Source organism: Equus quagga, chromosome 1 (assembly GCF_021613505.1).
Source record: "Equus quagga isolate Etosha38 chromosome 1, UCLA_HA_Equagga_1.0, whole genome shotgun sequence".
NCBI classification, from domain to species: Eukaryota; Metazoa; Chordata; class Mammalia; order Perissodactyla; family Equidae; genus Equus; species Equus quagga.
In genome coordinates, this window is record NC_060267.1 from 139,058,894 (window position 1) to 139,074,116 (window position 15,223).

At 45.9% G+C, this 15,223-nt stretch overlaps 1 protein-coding gene across 1 annotated transcript; it reads left to right on the top strand.

Moving 5' to 3' along the window:
* Positions 1-1,463: 1,463 nt before the first annotated feature.
* LOC124225908 (putative serine protease 45) lies at positions 1,464-14,674 on the top strand. Its single transcript, XM_046638692.1, has 6 exons — positions 1,464-1,575; positions 8,333-8,359; positions 11,898-12,045; positions 12,560-12,834; positions 13,712-13,875; positions 14,203-14,674. Exons 1-6 carry the CDS (start codon positions 1,464-1,466, stop codon positions 14,434-14,436), a joined length of 960 nt encoding a protein of 319 aa, XP_046494648.1. The 3' UTR covers positions 14,437-14,674.
* Positions 14,675-15,223: the final 549 nt, after the last annotated feature.

The window sequence follows — 15,223 nt, forward strand, 5'->3', positions numbered from 1 at the left end:
CATCCCAATGGAGTCTTCCTGGCCAGCAGGTAGCTTTTCTCCATCTTATGCTCCCCTCAGCCCTGTGGTTCATGCTTTACTGCATCAGAATTCCCTGGAGGGCTTGTTAAAATACAGATCCACTCCCAGAGTTTTCAGTGCTGTAGTGAGAATGTCATTTCTAACAAGGTCCCAGGTGATGCTGCTGCTGCTCCGGGGAGTAGACTTCGAGAACCACTGCTGCTCTGCATTAACACCAGTAGAGAAGGCAACCCCCCATCGACTGCCTTGACATGGAAGTGGCACACAGCACCTCTACTCATCTCCTACTTGTGGGAACTCACCATGTGGACCCCCTTAGATGCCAGGCTGGGGAATGTGGTCCCCAGAGCTGGACCCCTCCACCATACTAGACAAGAGAAGTAGGAATCTTGGTGGTCATCTCCCAATCTCTGCCACAGCCAGCACATTGAAAGACAGCATTCTTCTTCTTTTTTTTTTTTTAAGGATTGGCACCTGGGCTAACAACTGTTGCCAATCTTTTTTTTTCTTCTTTTCTGCTTTATTCCCGCCCCCCTCCCCCCCACCCGTACATAGTTGTATATCTTAGTTGCAGGTCCTTCTACTTGTGGGATGTGGGACACCACCTCAATGTGGCCTGACGAGTGGTGCCATGTCTGCACCCAAGATCCGAACCCTGGGCCACCGCAGCGGAGCGCGTGAACTTAACCACTTGGCCACGGAGGCGGCCCCAACAGCATTCTTCTGCAAAAACACTCTGTGAAATCCCAAGGTCTGGATATGCCACCATCTCTTTTAGTTGCCATCATCCCATTGGTGGTCTGTGGAAGAGGAAGACTGCCTTTCTTTCCCTTCTCAGGACTCCTCCAAGATGCCTGTTCAAGTCTTAGGTCCAGCTCAAATGTCACTTTCTCAAAGACTTCTTCCCTGGTTCCCTAGCCTTCCTGTTCTTTTCTTGTGTTTTCTACATCTTTTTGGATTCTCAAATCAATATAAAGTGTGAAACTCTCCAATGCACCAAGCCCAGGGGACCAGGGTGTGGTCAGAGGCTGGACAACAAGGTGTCATCACGGGATCCAGGCATGCCTTCACCGGCCAGGTTCTGAGGACACTGTCACCAACTTAAGACACTTGAGGGTGCTTTCATGGGGCTGGCCACCATGGAGCAGTCACAGATCCAGGGCTCTGAGGTCATCTTCAAGGAAAAGGCACGAGCTGGGGGTGCACAAGATGCGCCAAGACGTGAGGGGGGCGTGTCCAGGGCTCCAGGGGCGCCATCACGTGTCGCGACGTTTTCGCGTGCCTCAGGGGCCGTCACGTGTCTGGAACTCCATCGCGTGCTGGAGGCACCGTCCGGGGTCTGAGACGCGGTCGTGTGCTAGAGAGGCCCTCGCTCGCCCTGCTCGGGCCGCGCCGGGGCTTGTGGGAGCTGTCTTGGCCGCTGCTAGGCGGCACCGGGCCTCATGGCCACCTCACCGGGCAGCCTCGGCGCTGGGCTTGGAGCCGCGAGGCCCTGGCGTCTGAGCCGCCGCCTCCTGCTGCTGCTGCTGCTCCTGCTGCCGCTGCTGGACGCTGGTGAGGCGGCGCCTCCTCCGGGGCTGGTCCCCGTCCTTCCTCCCCCGCCCTTCCCCGCCCCGCCCTCCAGGCAGGAGCTGGTCCCCGGAATGGCCGTCAGTTTGGCCGTCTGGGGCTCTGTGACCCACTACCTCATGATCACCTCTCCTCTACCCCGTCCCGGGATCTCCCCAGGGCGATTCCAGGGATCCCAAACTCCTGCACTCTCTGGCCTCATCCCTCAGGCCCCACCTGCCCTGCAGCCTTCTGGGACCTGTAGTGGGGAGAACCTCTGCCTTTTCTCCTCGCCGGTAGGCTGCTTCCCTCCCCCGTCAGTGTGGACGTTGTGGCTGAGACCCAAATCACCCTCTTGACAGGCCCCTGCCACTCTACCCCTCCACCCCAGGCCCTCTGACCTTCCCAGGCAGCTGGGCACCACTGGAGACCCGACTTGGGTCTGCCCTCCCGGAGACAAATTCGGGGTCTCTGTCCCCTTAAACAAATATTCCAAAATTATTCTTCTTCCCAGACCCTCTGCTCCAACCCATTGTGTCTCACTAGCAGCTGCATCATTCACTCAGAAGAGGCGGGCCCTCAGGTGCTGTCTCCTTTGACTCCCTCCAGCCGGGGGCCCCCTCCAAACTTGCCTCCTAAACACTATCCTCACGTACGTCTTTAGGAATCAGAGACACACCTCCTCTTCAAGGCTGGCCTGCTCACCCGCGCTCTGGACCGTGGGCCCTCCCTGTGCTGTGCTCCCTCCAACATCCTCTCTCATAGGTCTTTACCCTCTCCCTTTCTGTTTGCTGTGTTTCTTCTCCCTGCCTCTTTCTCCTCTCTGTCAGATCTCTCAAAATAAGAATTTTCACTTCATGCTTCCTTCCAGTGCTTCCTCACTTCTTACTTAATCGTTAGCCCATTCCTGGCATGTCTCTGCCTTTATTATCCCTGACTTTTTTTTTTTTATTGAGTTATTGATAGGTTACAGTCTTGTGAAATTTCAGTTGTACATTAATGTTTGTCAATCATGTTGTAGGTGCACCACTTCACCCTTTGTGCCCACCCCCCACCCCACCTTTCCCCTGGTATCCACTAAACTGTTCTTAGTCCATAATTTTAAATTCCTCATATGAGTGGAGTCATACACAGATTATCCTTCTCTTGCTGGCTTATTTCACTTAACATAATTCTCTCAAGGTCCATCCATGTTATTGCAAATGGAATGATTTTGTTCTGTTTTGCAGCTGAGTAGTATTCCATTGTATATACGTACCACATCTTCTTTATCCGTTCGTCTGTTGCTGGACACTTAGGTTGCTTCCATGTCTTGGCTATTGTAAACAGTGCTGCAATAAACATTGGGGTGCACAGGACTTTTGGGATTGCTGACTTCAAGCTCTTTGGATAAATACCCAGTAGTGGGATGGCTGGATCGTATGGTAGTTCTATTTTTAATTTTTTGAGGAATCTCCATACTGTTTTCCATAGTGGCTGCACCAGTTTGCATTCCCGCCAGCAGTGTATGAGGGTTCCTTTTTCTCCGCAACCTCTCCAACATTTGTTGCTATTAGTTTTAGATATTTTTGTCATTCTAACACGTGTAAGGTGATATCTTAGTGTAGTTTTGATTTGCATTTCCCTGATGATCAGCGATGATGAGTATCTTTTCATGTGCCTGTTGGCCATCAGTATATCTTTTTTGGAGAAATGTCTGTTCATGTCTCCAGCCCATTTTTTGATTGGGTTGTTTGATGTTTTGTTGTTGAGTTGCGAGAGTTCTTTATAAATTATGGATATTAAGCCTTTGTCAGATATATGACTTGCAAATATTTTTTCCCAGTTAGTGGGTTGTTTTTTTGTTTCAATCCTGTTTTCATTTGCCTTGAAGAAGCTCTTTAATCTGATGAAGTCCCATTTGTTTATTCTTTCCATTGTTTCCCTTCTCTGAGAAGACATGGTGTCCGAAAAGATCCTTTTAATACTGATGTCAAAGAGTGTACTGCCTATGTTTTCTTCCAGAAGCCTTATGGTTTCAGGTCTCACCTTTAGGTCTTTAATCCATTTTGAGTTTATTTTGGTGAATGGTGATAAAGAATGGTCAATTTTCATTCTTTTACATGTGGCTTTCCAGTTTTCCCAGCACCATTTGTTGAAAAGACTTTCTTTTCTCCATTGTATGCCCTCAGCTCCTTTGTCAAAAATAAGCTGTCCATAGATGTGTGGTTTTATTTCTGGGCTTTCAATTCTGTTCCATTGATCTGTGCACCTGTTTTTGTACCAGTACCATGCTGTTTTGATTACTGTAGCTTTGTAGTATGTTTTGAAGTCAGGGATTGTGATGCCTCCCGTTTTGTTCTTTTTTCTCAGGATTGCTTTAGAAATTCGGGGTCTTTTGTTGCCCCATATGAATTTTAGGATTCTTTGTTCTAATTCCGTAAAGAATGTCATTGGGATTCCGATTGGGATGGCGTTGAATCTGTAGATTGCTTTAGGTAGAACGGACATTTTAACTATGTTTATTCTTCCAATCCATGTACATGGAATGTCTTTCCATCTCCTTATGTCGTCATCCAATTCTCTCAGAAAGGCCTTGTAATTTTCATTATATAGGTCCTTCACTTCCTTAGTTAAGTTTACCCCAAGGTATTTTATTCTTTTTGTTGCGATTGTGAATGGTATTGTATTCTTGAGTTCTTTTTCTGTTGGTTCATTACTGGAGTATAGAAATGCTACTGATTTATGCAAATTGATTTTATACCCTGCAACTTTGCTGTAGTTGTTGATTACTTCTAACAGTTTTCCAATGGATTCTTTGGGGTTTTCTATATATAAGATCATGTCGTCTGCAAACAGCGAGAGTTTCACTTCTTCCCTCCCTATTTGGATTCCTTTTATTCCTTTTTCTTGCCTGATTGCTCTGGCCAGGACCTCCAGTACTATGTTAAATAAGAGTGGTGATAGAGGGCATCCTTGTCTCGTTCCTGTTTTCAGGGGGATGGGGTTCAGTTTTTGCCCATTGAGTATGATGTTGGCTATGGGTTTGTCGTATATGGCCTTTATTATGTTGAGGTAGTTTCCTTCTATGACCATTTTGTTCAGAGTTTTTATTATAAATGGCTGTTGGATCTTGTCAAATGCCTTCTCTGCATCTATTGAGAGGATCATGTGGTTTTTATTCCTCAGTTTGTTGATGTGGTGTATCACATTGATTGATTTGTGGATGTTGAACCATCCCTGTGTCCCTGGTATGAATCCCACCTGATCATGATGTATGATTCTTTTTTTTTTTTTTAAAGATTTTATTTTTTCCTTTTTCTCCCCAAAGCCCCCCAGTACATAGTTGTATATTCTTCGTTGTGGGTCCTTCTAGTTGTGGCATGTGGGACGCTGCCTCAGCGTGGTTTGATGAGCGGTGCCATGTCCGCGCCCAGGATTCGAACCAACGAAACACTGGGCCGCCTGCAGCGGAGCGCGCAAACTTAACCACTCGGCCACGGGGCCAGCCCCATGATGTATGATTCTTTTGATGAATTGCTGAATTCTGGTTGCCAAAATTTTGTTTAGAATTTTTGCATCTATGTTCATCAGTGATATTGGCCTGTAGTTCTCTTTTTTCATGGTGTCCTTGTCAGGTTTTGGGATCAGCATGATATTGGCCTCATAGAATGTGTTAGGAAGTGTTCCATCTTCCCTAATTTTTTGGAATAGCTTGAAAAGGATAGGTATTAAATCCTCTCTGAAAGTTTGGTAGAATTCCCCAGGAAAGCCATCTGGTCCTGGGGTTTTATTCTTTGGGATGTTTTTGATTGCTGTTTCAATCTCTTTCCTTGTGATTGGTCTGTTCAAATTGTCTGCCTCTTCTTGAGTGAGCTTTGGGAGATTGTAGGAGTCCAAGAATTTATCCATTTCCTCTAGGTTATCCATTCTGTTGGCGTATAGTTTTTTGTAGTATTGTCTTATAATCTGTTGTATTTCTGCAGAGTCTATTGTTATTTCTCCTCGCTCATTTCTGATTTTGTTTATTTGAGCTTTCTCCCTTTTTTTCTTTGTAAGTCTGGCTAGTGGTTTGTCAATTTTATTTATCTTCTCAAAAAACCAGCTCTTTGTCTCATTGATCCTTTCTACTGCCTTTTTCGTTTCAATAGTATTTATTTCTGCTCTGATTTTTATTATTTCTCTCCTTCTGCTGACTTTCGGCTTCATTTGTTCTTTTTTCTCTAGTTCAGTTAGGTGTGCTTTAAGGTTGCTTATTTGGGATTTTTCTTGTTTGTTAAGATGTGCCTGTATTGTGATGAATTTTCCTCTTAATACAGCTTTTGCTGTATCCCATATGAGTTGGTATGGCATGCTGTCATTTTCATTTGTTTCCAGGTATTTTTTTATTTCTTCTTTAATTTCTTCAATGATCCATTGCTTGTTCAGTAGTGTGTTGTTTAGTCTCCACATCTTTGTGCCTTTCTCGGCTTTTTCCTTGTAATTAATTTCTAGCCTTATAGCACTATGATCCGAGAAGATGCTGGTTATTATTTCAATTTTTTTAAATTTGTAGAGGCTTGCCTTGTTTCCCAACATATGGTCTATCCTAGAGAATGTTCCATGTGCACTTGAGAAGAATGTGTATTCAGCTCTTTCAGGGTGGAGTGATCTATATATGTCTATTAAGTCCAATTGTTTTAGTTTTTCATTCAGCTCCACTATTTCCTTGTTGATTTTCTGTCTGGATGATCTGTCCATTGATGTGAGTGGGGTGTTGAGGTCCCCTACTATTATTGTGTTGTTTTTAACATCTTCCTTTAGGTCTGTTAATAGTTGCTTTATGAATCTTGGTGCTCCTGTGTTGGGTGCATAGATATTTATAAGCGTTATTTCTTCTTGATGAAGTGTCCCTTTGATCATTATATATTGTCCCTCTGTGTCTCTCTTTACCTGTCTTATTTTGAAATCCACTTGGTCTGATATGAGAATTGCAACACCTGCCTTTTTTTCCTTGCTATTTGCTTGAAGTATTGTCCTCCACCCCTTCACCCTGAGTCTGTGTTTGTCCCTGGGGCTGAGGTGTGTTTCCTGGAGGCAACAAATTGTTGGATCTTGTTCTTTAATCCATTTTGCCACTCTGTGTCTTTTTATTGGAGAGTTCAATCAGTTTACGTTGAGAGTGATTATTGATGCGTGTGGACTTAATGCTGTTAATCTGTCGCTCATTATCTTGTTTTCCTGCGTTTCTTTTCCTGTGTGCTTTAGACTACCCATTTAATACTGCAATTTCTTATGCTGGGTTTCTTAGATTTTTCCTTATTTATGATTTGTGACTCTGTTCTGTACTTTATTTTAGTGTCTACCTTGAAGTTTGTATTTAGAATCTCGTGTATAATATGGTCTATTCTCTGGTGGTCTCTTACCTACTTGACCAATACTGATTTAGACCCTTTGCTCTTCCCCTCCTAAATAATTATTTTCATTTTTTATTCCAACTCGTCTTATTAATTGGTAGAGTGCTAAGATCGTCCTTGTTTTGGTAGTTTCCTTACCTTTACCCTAATGCTATAGTTGAATATTTGCTATTGTGTTCTGGTTCTATCCATCGGTCTCCCTAGTCTGTGGTATTATCCCTGACTTTTGACTACTCTCTCCTTTTTCATTTTCTCTAGCCTCTTGGCTTCTCTTAGGCCATCTTCCTGGTTCTCCTGTACCTCAAGGTAACTCCCCTGCTCCTCTGTGTCCCTCTCAGGCCACCCATGGTCTGTGCATCCCTGACGTATTGGTGTTCCCTAAGATGCTGTCTAGGTTCCCTCTTCACTCCCTGGGTGAACTCACTTGCCCTGGGCATTGAGCTGCCATTTATGTGCTACTGCCTCACAAGACAATGTGTCTGGATGTGCAGCCACCTGCTGGACATCTCCACCTGAATGACCTAGAAATCTCAACTCCTTGGGGTCCAAAGTTGAGGCCCTCATCTTCGTACAAACTGGGTTCTCTAACTCAGTAGATAGCAGCCACTCTTCTCTAAAATCAGAACCTTGGGGGGGGTCGTCCTAGACTTAGCCATCTCCCTAAGTTCCACATCCAGCTCACCCTGTCTGTTTTTACTGCCCCTTCCTCATTCAGACCTCCTTATTTCTTGCCTGGGTTCTGCTGAGCCTCCGGTGGGATCTCACTGCCCTCGGTCTTGTCACCTTCCTATCTGTTCTCCATGCTGCCTTCACAAGAAAAACCTGAGCATGTCACGCCTCCATTGGCCGCCCTCCTCCCAGAGGGTCTCACCCAGACGTCTTGGCTGGCTTATGAAGCCCCTTGGGATTGACCCCTGACTCTCCTCCCCTGCCTCATTTCTTGCCATCACAGGCCTTGCCCTTTATCCTCTGGGGTCTCCGACATGCACCACAGTGTTTCTTTTGTAAGAAATGTCATTGTCACTTTTCATTTCTGTTTTACCTTCTCACCTTCAAGACCAGACACAATAACCCCTCTTCCTAGAAGGTTCTCTGTCCACCACTTCTTCGGGCCTCACCTGACGTCTGTGGCCTTGTCCCTGCATTAGTCTCACACAGGCGATTATGTGTTTACTTTTGTCTCCCTGGCTGAACAGCTTGTTCCTCAAGGGCAAATACAGAGCTATCTGTCTGATAGACCGCTGTCCCCCAGCCTCAGGCTCTAGGCTGGGAAGGGAGTGGGAGGTTAGCAAATATTTGGTAAATGAACTAATTAATGAAAAGTGTGCTTCTTCACTGTTATCCTGTCACAACTCTCGCATCATCTCTGTCTCCCTTTTCTCCTTCAGGTTACAAAGAAGGCAACACCAAACCAGGTGGGTAGGGTGAGCCCCTGCTTCAGGAAAATCTCAGCTCCTGGGAGGGTATGTTCTGAAGAGGGTAACATAGATAGTGTTTCTGGGTCTGTAGGAAGCAGCAATTTAGTCTAAGGGGACTGTTATCTAAAGAACAGCCTGTGGCTGCCGGAACATACAGAACTAACAGTGCAGAGCAAAGAGTATCTGGGCCTTCTGTGGGAATGCAGAGCCTCTGTGAATTCCCATCTGCTGCATCTCATCTGGGGACATGTCCAGGAAGCTAACGCAGACCCTTTCCCACTGAGAAACCTTTTGGGCTCTAAACTGTTCAGTTGCCGATGGAGCCTCCTGGACCCTGTGGCAGCGTCTGCAGAGCCCAGCTCTTTTGGGATCTTCCTGTCTCTTTCCTTAGACCTCAGGGGTGGAGGGTTGGGTTGCTTCTGCTTGTTCATGGGCTTCCATTGTCAAGGGTCCAACCTGATTTGTTATGGATTGTTCGGTGGATTAAGTTAGTTATTCCTGCTTGTGTCCATGCCCCACTCCTGTTCCCCATCTTCCCCCTCCTCCCAACCTTTCTATACGTTCAAGGCGTGTCTTTTTGTTTGTGTGTGTTCTTGATTTTTACAAGATTTTTACGTTGTGGTCTTGTGTGCATGTTTTTTTAACTTACATAAATGGTATGTACTCTAGATATTTCCCTTTCCTCTTCTTTTCATTCAGCCCCATTTAAAAAAACATTTTCTTTGGAAATAATTTTAAGCTTACGAATCATTACGAAAATACAAATTGTGCAAGGAACATTTTTTTTTTTCAGAATCAGTTGAGGGTAACATACAACATGGCTCTTTATCTCTAAATACTTTGGTGTGTATTTTCTAAGAATATTCTCTTAGATAACTGCAGTAGACTTATCAACTTCAAAAGTTTACACTACTACCATACTTTTATCTACTGTCCATATTCCATTTTGGTAAACCCTCTGCATTCTTGCCAGCAGTTTATGAAGGTGTATATGTTGCTATGGACCTCCCAACCCTTGGCATGATCCACTTTTTTCCAATCCAACTTTTTATTTTTTGCCAATCTAATAGGCAAATAAAAGACTTCTTTTTTTTTAAAGATTTTATTTTTTCCCTTTTCTCCCAAAAGCCCCCGGTACATAGTTGTATATTCTTCGTTGTGGGTCCTTCTAGTTGTGGCATGTGAGACGCTGCCTCAGCGTGGTCTGATGAGCAGTGTCATGTCCGCGCCCAGGATTCGAACCAACGAAACACTGGGCCGCCTGCAGCGGAGCGCGCGAACTTAACCACTCGGCGACGGGGCCAGCCCCGGCAAATAAAAGACTTCTTGATTTTTCTCATCACTAATGAGTTTGAACATGTCTCAATGGTGCTGTTGGTCTCTTGAGTTTCCTCTTCTAATAAATTGGCTGTCTTTATCCTTTGTGTACTGTTTATTATTCTCTTTTCCTCTTGATTTTCCTAAAGTTCTTTGTATTTTCCTAAAAAAAAAGATTTTAGATGTTGCCAGTATTGCCTCCCAATCTGTCACTTGTGTGTTACCTTTGTTCCTCCAGTCAAAAATCCTTGATTTTTGTGTTAATCAGCTTAATGCTTTTTGTGTGTGTTTGTGTCTTGAGGTTGTGTTTAAGGAGCCCCTTCCTGCTGCACGTCACATGGTCTACTGTCAACTTTACGGTTTTACTGTCACCTTTAAGTCTTCAGACGCTCCTTGAAGGGAATCCAGTTTTCTTTTTCTTTTTTCTTTTATAGTGAGCTTGTTTCCCCAGTACCATCTCCTCAACAGTCCATCCTTTACCCACTGATAGTGGTGGCTCTATTTACATTAAATTCCTGTATTCCATGAAGCAGTCTCAAGCTCTCTATTCTTTTCCATTAGTGCATTTGTCTGTCTTTATCAGTATCACACTGTTTTGGTTATTATGGCTTTGATGTGTGTTTTATTATTTGCTAGGACAAGTGTCCCTTCTTTGCTCTGCTTTTTCAAAGACTGAGCATTTCGTGGACTTTTGTTTTTTTATTTCAATTTTAGAGTAAGTTTATCAAATTTCTTAAAAATTCTCACATGGAAAGTGATGTTATAGATTAATTCTGGGAAAAATTACATCTGAAATCTTTAGTTGTTCTTTTTAAGAGTAAGAGATGTCTCTCCATTTATGGAAATCATTTTCAGTGTTCTTTATTAGAGTTTTAAATGTATTGCCACAGAAATCTTGCACAGTGTTGCATAAGTTAATTCCTTGGTATTTTATAATTTTTTGCTATTGAAAATGTATCTTATTTTTTAACATATTTTTCAGTAGGTTGTGCCGAGGTAAAGAAATGTTGATTTTAAAAGCAAGTTGTTGAAGTATTATATACACACAAAAAAGTACACAAATTTTAAGTGTCCAGCTCAAGAAATTATCACACTGTGAGCACACCAGTGCAGTCACCACCCAGGGCAGAAAATAGAGCAGTAGCAACACGTAGAAGCCCCCTTAGGCCCTCTCTATTGCTTTCTCTGCCCTTTTCCCACCAAGGACCATTATTCCTGGCTTCTCACGCTATATATTCTTTTTGCCTGTTCTTTAATGCTAGATGATGTTTGCTGTACATTTGTGGCATATAACTTTTATAAAGTTAAGGATTTCCTTTCTATTCCTAGTTTGCTAAGTCATAAATATGTGGGGTGTTTTTAGTCATAAATATTGAATTTTATTGAACATAAATATTGAACATAAAAGTTGAATTTTTCAAATGCCTTTTTCTCTGTTTGTTGTGAGAGGCACATAATCTTTCTCTCTTTAGAGAAAAAGAGCTGTTTAGGTGGAGAATACACTGAGAGCTCTTCCATTGTGGGACCACCCTTGCACTCCTGGGACAATCTCTACAAGATCCTGGTGCATTATTTTTTAAAAATGTAATGTTGGTTAATATTTTATTCATGATTTCTACGTCTATGTTCATTCTTACAATTGTGCTATTTGATTGTTGGAGGTACGAGCCAACAGAGTGTGTAAGCTGTGAGTGGGGGGCCTCTGTGGGCTCATTCTCGAACAATCTGTGGAAAGACTTCTGACACAGGTGTCTGGAGCTTTTCCTGAGTCTGAGCAGCATGAGGACAGAGGCCTTTTGCCTCTAAGAGATGCAGCAAGCATTAGAGCCTTTCAGGAACAAGGTGTAGGAATTTACCCCAAACACAAGAAAATGCATTTCTTGTCCTGGGGCTCCTTCTATGCTTCTCTCTTGTTTTGAGGTTCTATGCTGATTGCTCCCTGTGTGTCTTAGTATCCCTCTCTCTCTTCTCCTGTGATGTCTCTCTGTCTCTGTCTTGATGCTTTTCATCTCGGTCATTGTCATTTTCTGTCTAGCTCAGCGCTATTGGGTAGGCCACTGCCCTCCTCTTACCCTCCATCTTCCCCTCTTTGAAGTGGGAACAAGACCCTGAGTTTACAGCCTGGTGCAAATTGCCCAGGGCAGGGCATCTTGTTCTCGGTCATTCTTATCCTCCTCTATGTGGCACCTGTGTCTCCCTGACATACTTGTTCCTGAAGTTTGTGGCAAACCCTGGTGGTCTGAGGGTTTGGATGTGACCCGCCATTGGCCCTGGGAGGTGAGCCTGCGGATTGAAAATGAACACGTGTGTGGAGGAGCTCTCATTGACCTCAGCTGGGTGATGACTGCTGCTCACTGCATCCAAGGGTGAGTGTTGCCCCTGTGTCCAGGGCCTGGAGAGCCAGGGCTGCCACAGGCCCAGGCTGGCCTCCTTGTTTCCTGTGTGAAACAACGTGGGAGAGAGGGAGGTGGGGGCAGTGGGAACGGATGTTCAGAGCAGGGAAGAGTCATGCTCAGGATCTCAGAGGGGGCCCAGGACTGAGCTGGGGCAGGAGCTCCAAGCAACACAGACTGTACCCTAGGCAGGGCAGCAGGAAACCCAGCATATACCCCACCTTCCCTGCGCTCGTGAGAACGTATCTGTGTGCTAACACCTACACACCTGCATGCACAACACATAGACCAGGCCACCTTGAGTCACCTTGAATGATGGATGAGGAGGCAGTCATATCTCTGAACCCCAGGCTGGGCTAGCAAGATGGAGTGATCAGAGCATATCAGGCAGAACTTCTGCAAAGGGAAGAGGTCCTTGGAGGAGGCAGGAGCGTAGTGTTGCTTGGGAACCTGACAGCTACCAGGTGGTGCTCTATGTCTCCTGTAGCAACAAAGATTACTCAGTGGTGCTGGGCACCTCCAAGCTGAAGTCCTGGGACCCCTTGAAGGTCTTCTCAATCCCTGTGAAGGACATCATTGTTCACCCTAAGTACTGGGGCCGAACCTTCATCATGGGTGATGTTGCCCTTCTCCGGCTTCATACTCCTGCCATCTTCAGCAAGTATGTGCAGCCCATCTGCCTCCCAGAGCCCAGCTACAACCTGAAGGTTGGGACACAGTGTTGGGTGACCGGCTGGGGCCAGATTAAACAGCGCTACTCAGGTGAGCAGGATAGGATGGGGGGTGGAGTGCGGTGCCACAGAGGGTGCAGTTCTTTCCTTCAGGGGCCTTGCCTGCTGGACCCCCTCATGGTGCCTCTCAGGAAGCTTGTGGCTATTACCTCTGTCCCCTGGTTCTTTGGATGTGGTAGGACTGCTCCTCACGTGGGAGGCGCTGTCATGATTTACACCATTGTGCTTGCTGTGGGCTCCTCATTCAGGCCTAGTAGTGCCAGGGCTGGGCATGATCATTTGCCTCTTACAGAAGCTCAGAGTCAGGGATTCATAAATTCACTCACTCGCTCATTTGTTCACTTGACAAATTTCGAGCGTCTACCACATGCTAAACCCTTGGCATTGGGAATACATGCCCTGCCTGCAGAGGACTCATAACTGAGTGTGGGCCAGGGCGCAGGCTGACAAGGAAAGAGGCAAAGATTTTGTCAGATGGTTTTGAGATCAAGCCAGGAGTGATCTGGATTGAGCTCTGGGCAAGAGGGTCTACCTGAGATGACTGAAGGAGGAGCAGTGTTAGTCAGGTGGCAGACGGCACAGCCACTGTAAAGCACAGATGCTAGAGAGAAGCAGGACGTGGCTAGGGTCTCAGTTTGTAAGTGATTGCATTGAAACTTGGATTGTGGCCTGCTTGATTCAGAAGCAAAAGCTTCCCAGAGAGAGGGATCCTGAAACAGAGCCTTAGAGGGTGAGGGGCTTGCCAGACATGGTCCACACTGCAGGGGAAAGGATCAAGTGAAGGAGGGCCTGGAGGTGTGAAGGGGCTTGGCTAGGCTGAGTCTCAATGATGGTGACAAGACACTGGGAAGAGGCTAGGACTGAATGGAGTGAGGAATCAGTTCTCACCCTACTGGGCTCCTCCACAGCCAACTCCACGTTGACCCCAGAGCTGCAGGAGGCCGAGGTGTTTATCATGGACAACAAGAGGTGTGACCGGGTTTACCGCAAGATGGTCGTCGTCCCCCACATTCTCCCCCTTGTCATGCAGGACATGGTCTGTGCCACCAATTATGGAGAAAACTTGTGCAATGTGAGTTTCTGGCAGCTCTCTCTCTGTTGGGATTGACTGCCAGGTTGGGGGGCAGTTCCCTGGGGAGGGGTTTGCTTGGCCTCCCTCTTTGTCACCATCACCAGGCAATGCTCTGCTCCCATCTCCCTTCCCCTGCGACTTTGATTTTGCCTGATATTCTGAGTTGGGTTCTCCAACTGAGAAGCTGAAGGAGGACCCTAGGTAGTAAGATCCTCAAGGGGTGAAAGAATCTTCCTAGCAGAACTCAAAGGGCGGGCATTCTGGGCCCTGGATCCCCTGGGTCCCAGGTGGGCCCAGAGCCTCCCTCACTCCTCTCCGTTTGCCTAGGGGGACGCTGGTGGCCCATTGGCTTGTGAAGTTGAGGACAGATGGATTCTGGCTGGGGTGTTATCCTGGGACAAAGCCTGCGCCAAATCACAGAATCCAGGCGTGTACTCCCGTGTCACCAAATACAGCAAATGGATCAAGACACAACTAGGCAATGGGGCTCTCTCAGGCCCCCGTGCCTCTGCCTGGCTTTTGTTCCTGTCCTGGCTGCTGCAGCCCCACATGGGTCCCTAATCTCCCCGCCCCCTTCTTCTTGCTGCTTTGCTTTTGCTGGATGGGGCCACATCAAGTCTGCACCAAGGTCATGGGTCCCTGTTCAACAAGAATCAAGGTGGAGAGAGAGCGGCCCCTGGGAGACGGGGTCCTGCTTTGGCATCCCAGTGGGGAGGGATGTGGTGGATGACTAGGCCTTGGGTGATCAGGAGAAGGGAACTGTGGCCTAGAAGGGCTCTGGAATTGGGGACCAGGGTAGCAGGGATTAAATTTGTGCAAATATGAGCTGGCTCTGTTCTCTTTTCTGGATGGCTCTGGGGGTTGGGGGTGGGTGGACGGGCAGGACCTCCTGGAATTAATTCTGCCAGGAGGCTCCCCAGAGTAGGGGCTGATGGTTTTTGCTATATAAGTAGTGCTGGGGCGTTAGTGCTGGGAAAGGGCCTGGGCCTGAGGCCTCAGTTTCCTCATCTATAAAGTGAACGTGGCTGTAAGGGAGCAGTTGAGACGTGCCCCATAGGCTAACAGTAGGAAGGACCCAGATACACTGCTCAAAAATTAGCTTTCATTTTTTTTGAAGGGCACTTAAAAACTGATTGCAAAAGTATTGCATGTGCACCTTCTACATTTTTTTCTTTTAAATTAAAAAAAAAATTATAAGCAATATCTGAATATGGTCTTGTGATTTACTAAAAAAAATTCAGAAGCACCTGAAGATTCCCTCTCTCTCATCCACCCACACTGCCAGTGCTGTTCCCCTCCCCAGGAGGAATCATTTTTTAGCATCCTTAAAAAAAATCTTTATGATTTT

Excerpts from the sequence above, each read along its gene's own strand:
- LOC124225908 (XM_046638692.1), top strand. The coding sequence starts at position 1,464 with ATGGCCACCTCACCGGGCAGCCTCGGCGCTGGGCTTGGAGCCGCGAGG. Across the intron at positions 8,360-11,897 it reads AGAAGGCAACACCAAACCAG|TTTGTGGCAAACCCTGGTGG; the intron begins GTGGGTAGGGTG and ends TTGTTCCTGAAG. Across the intron at positions 13,876-14,202 it reads ATGGAGAAAACTTGTGCAAT|GGGGACGCTGGTGGCCCATT; the intron begins GTGAGTTTCTGG and ends CCGTTTGCCTAG.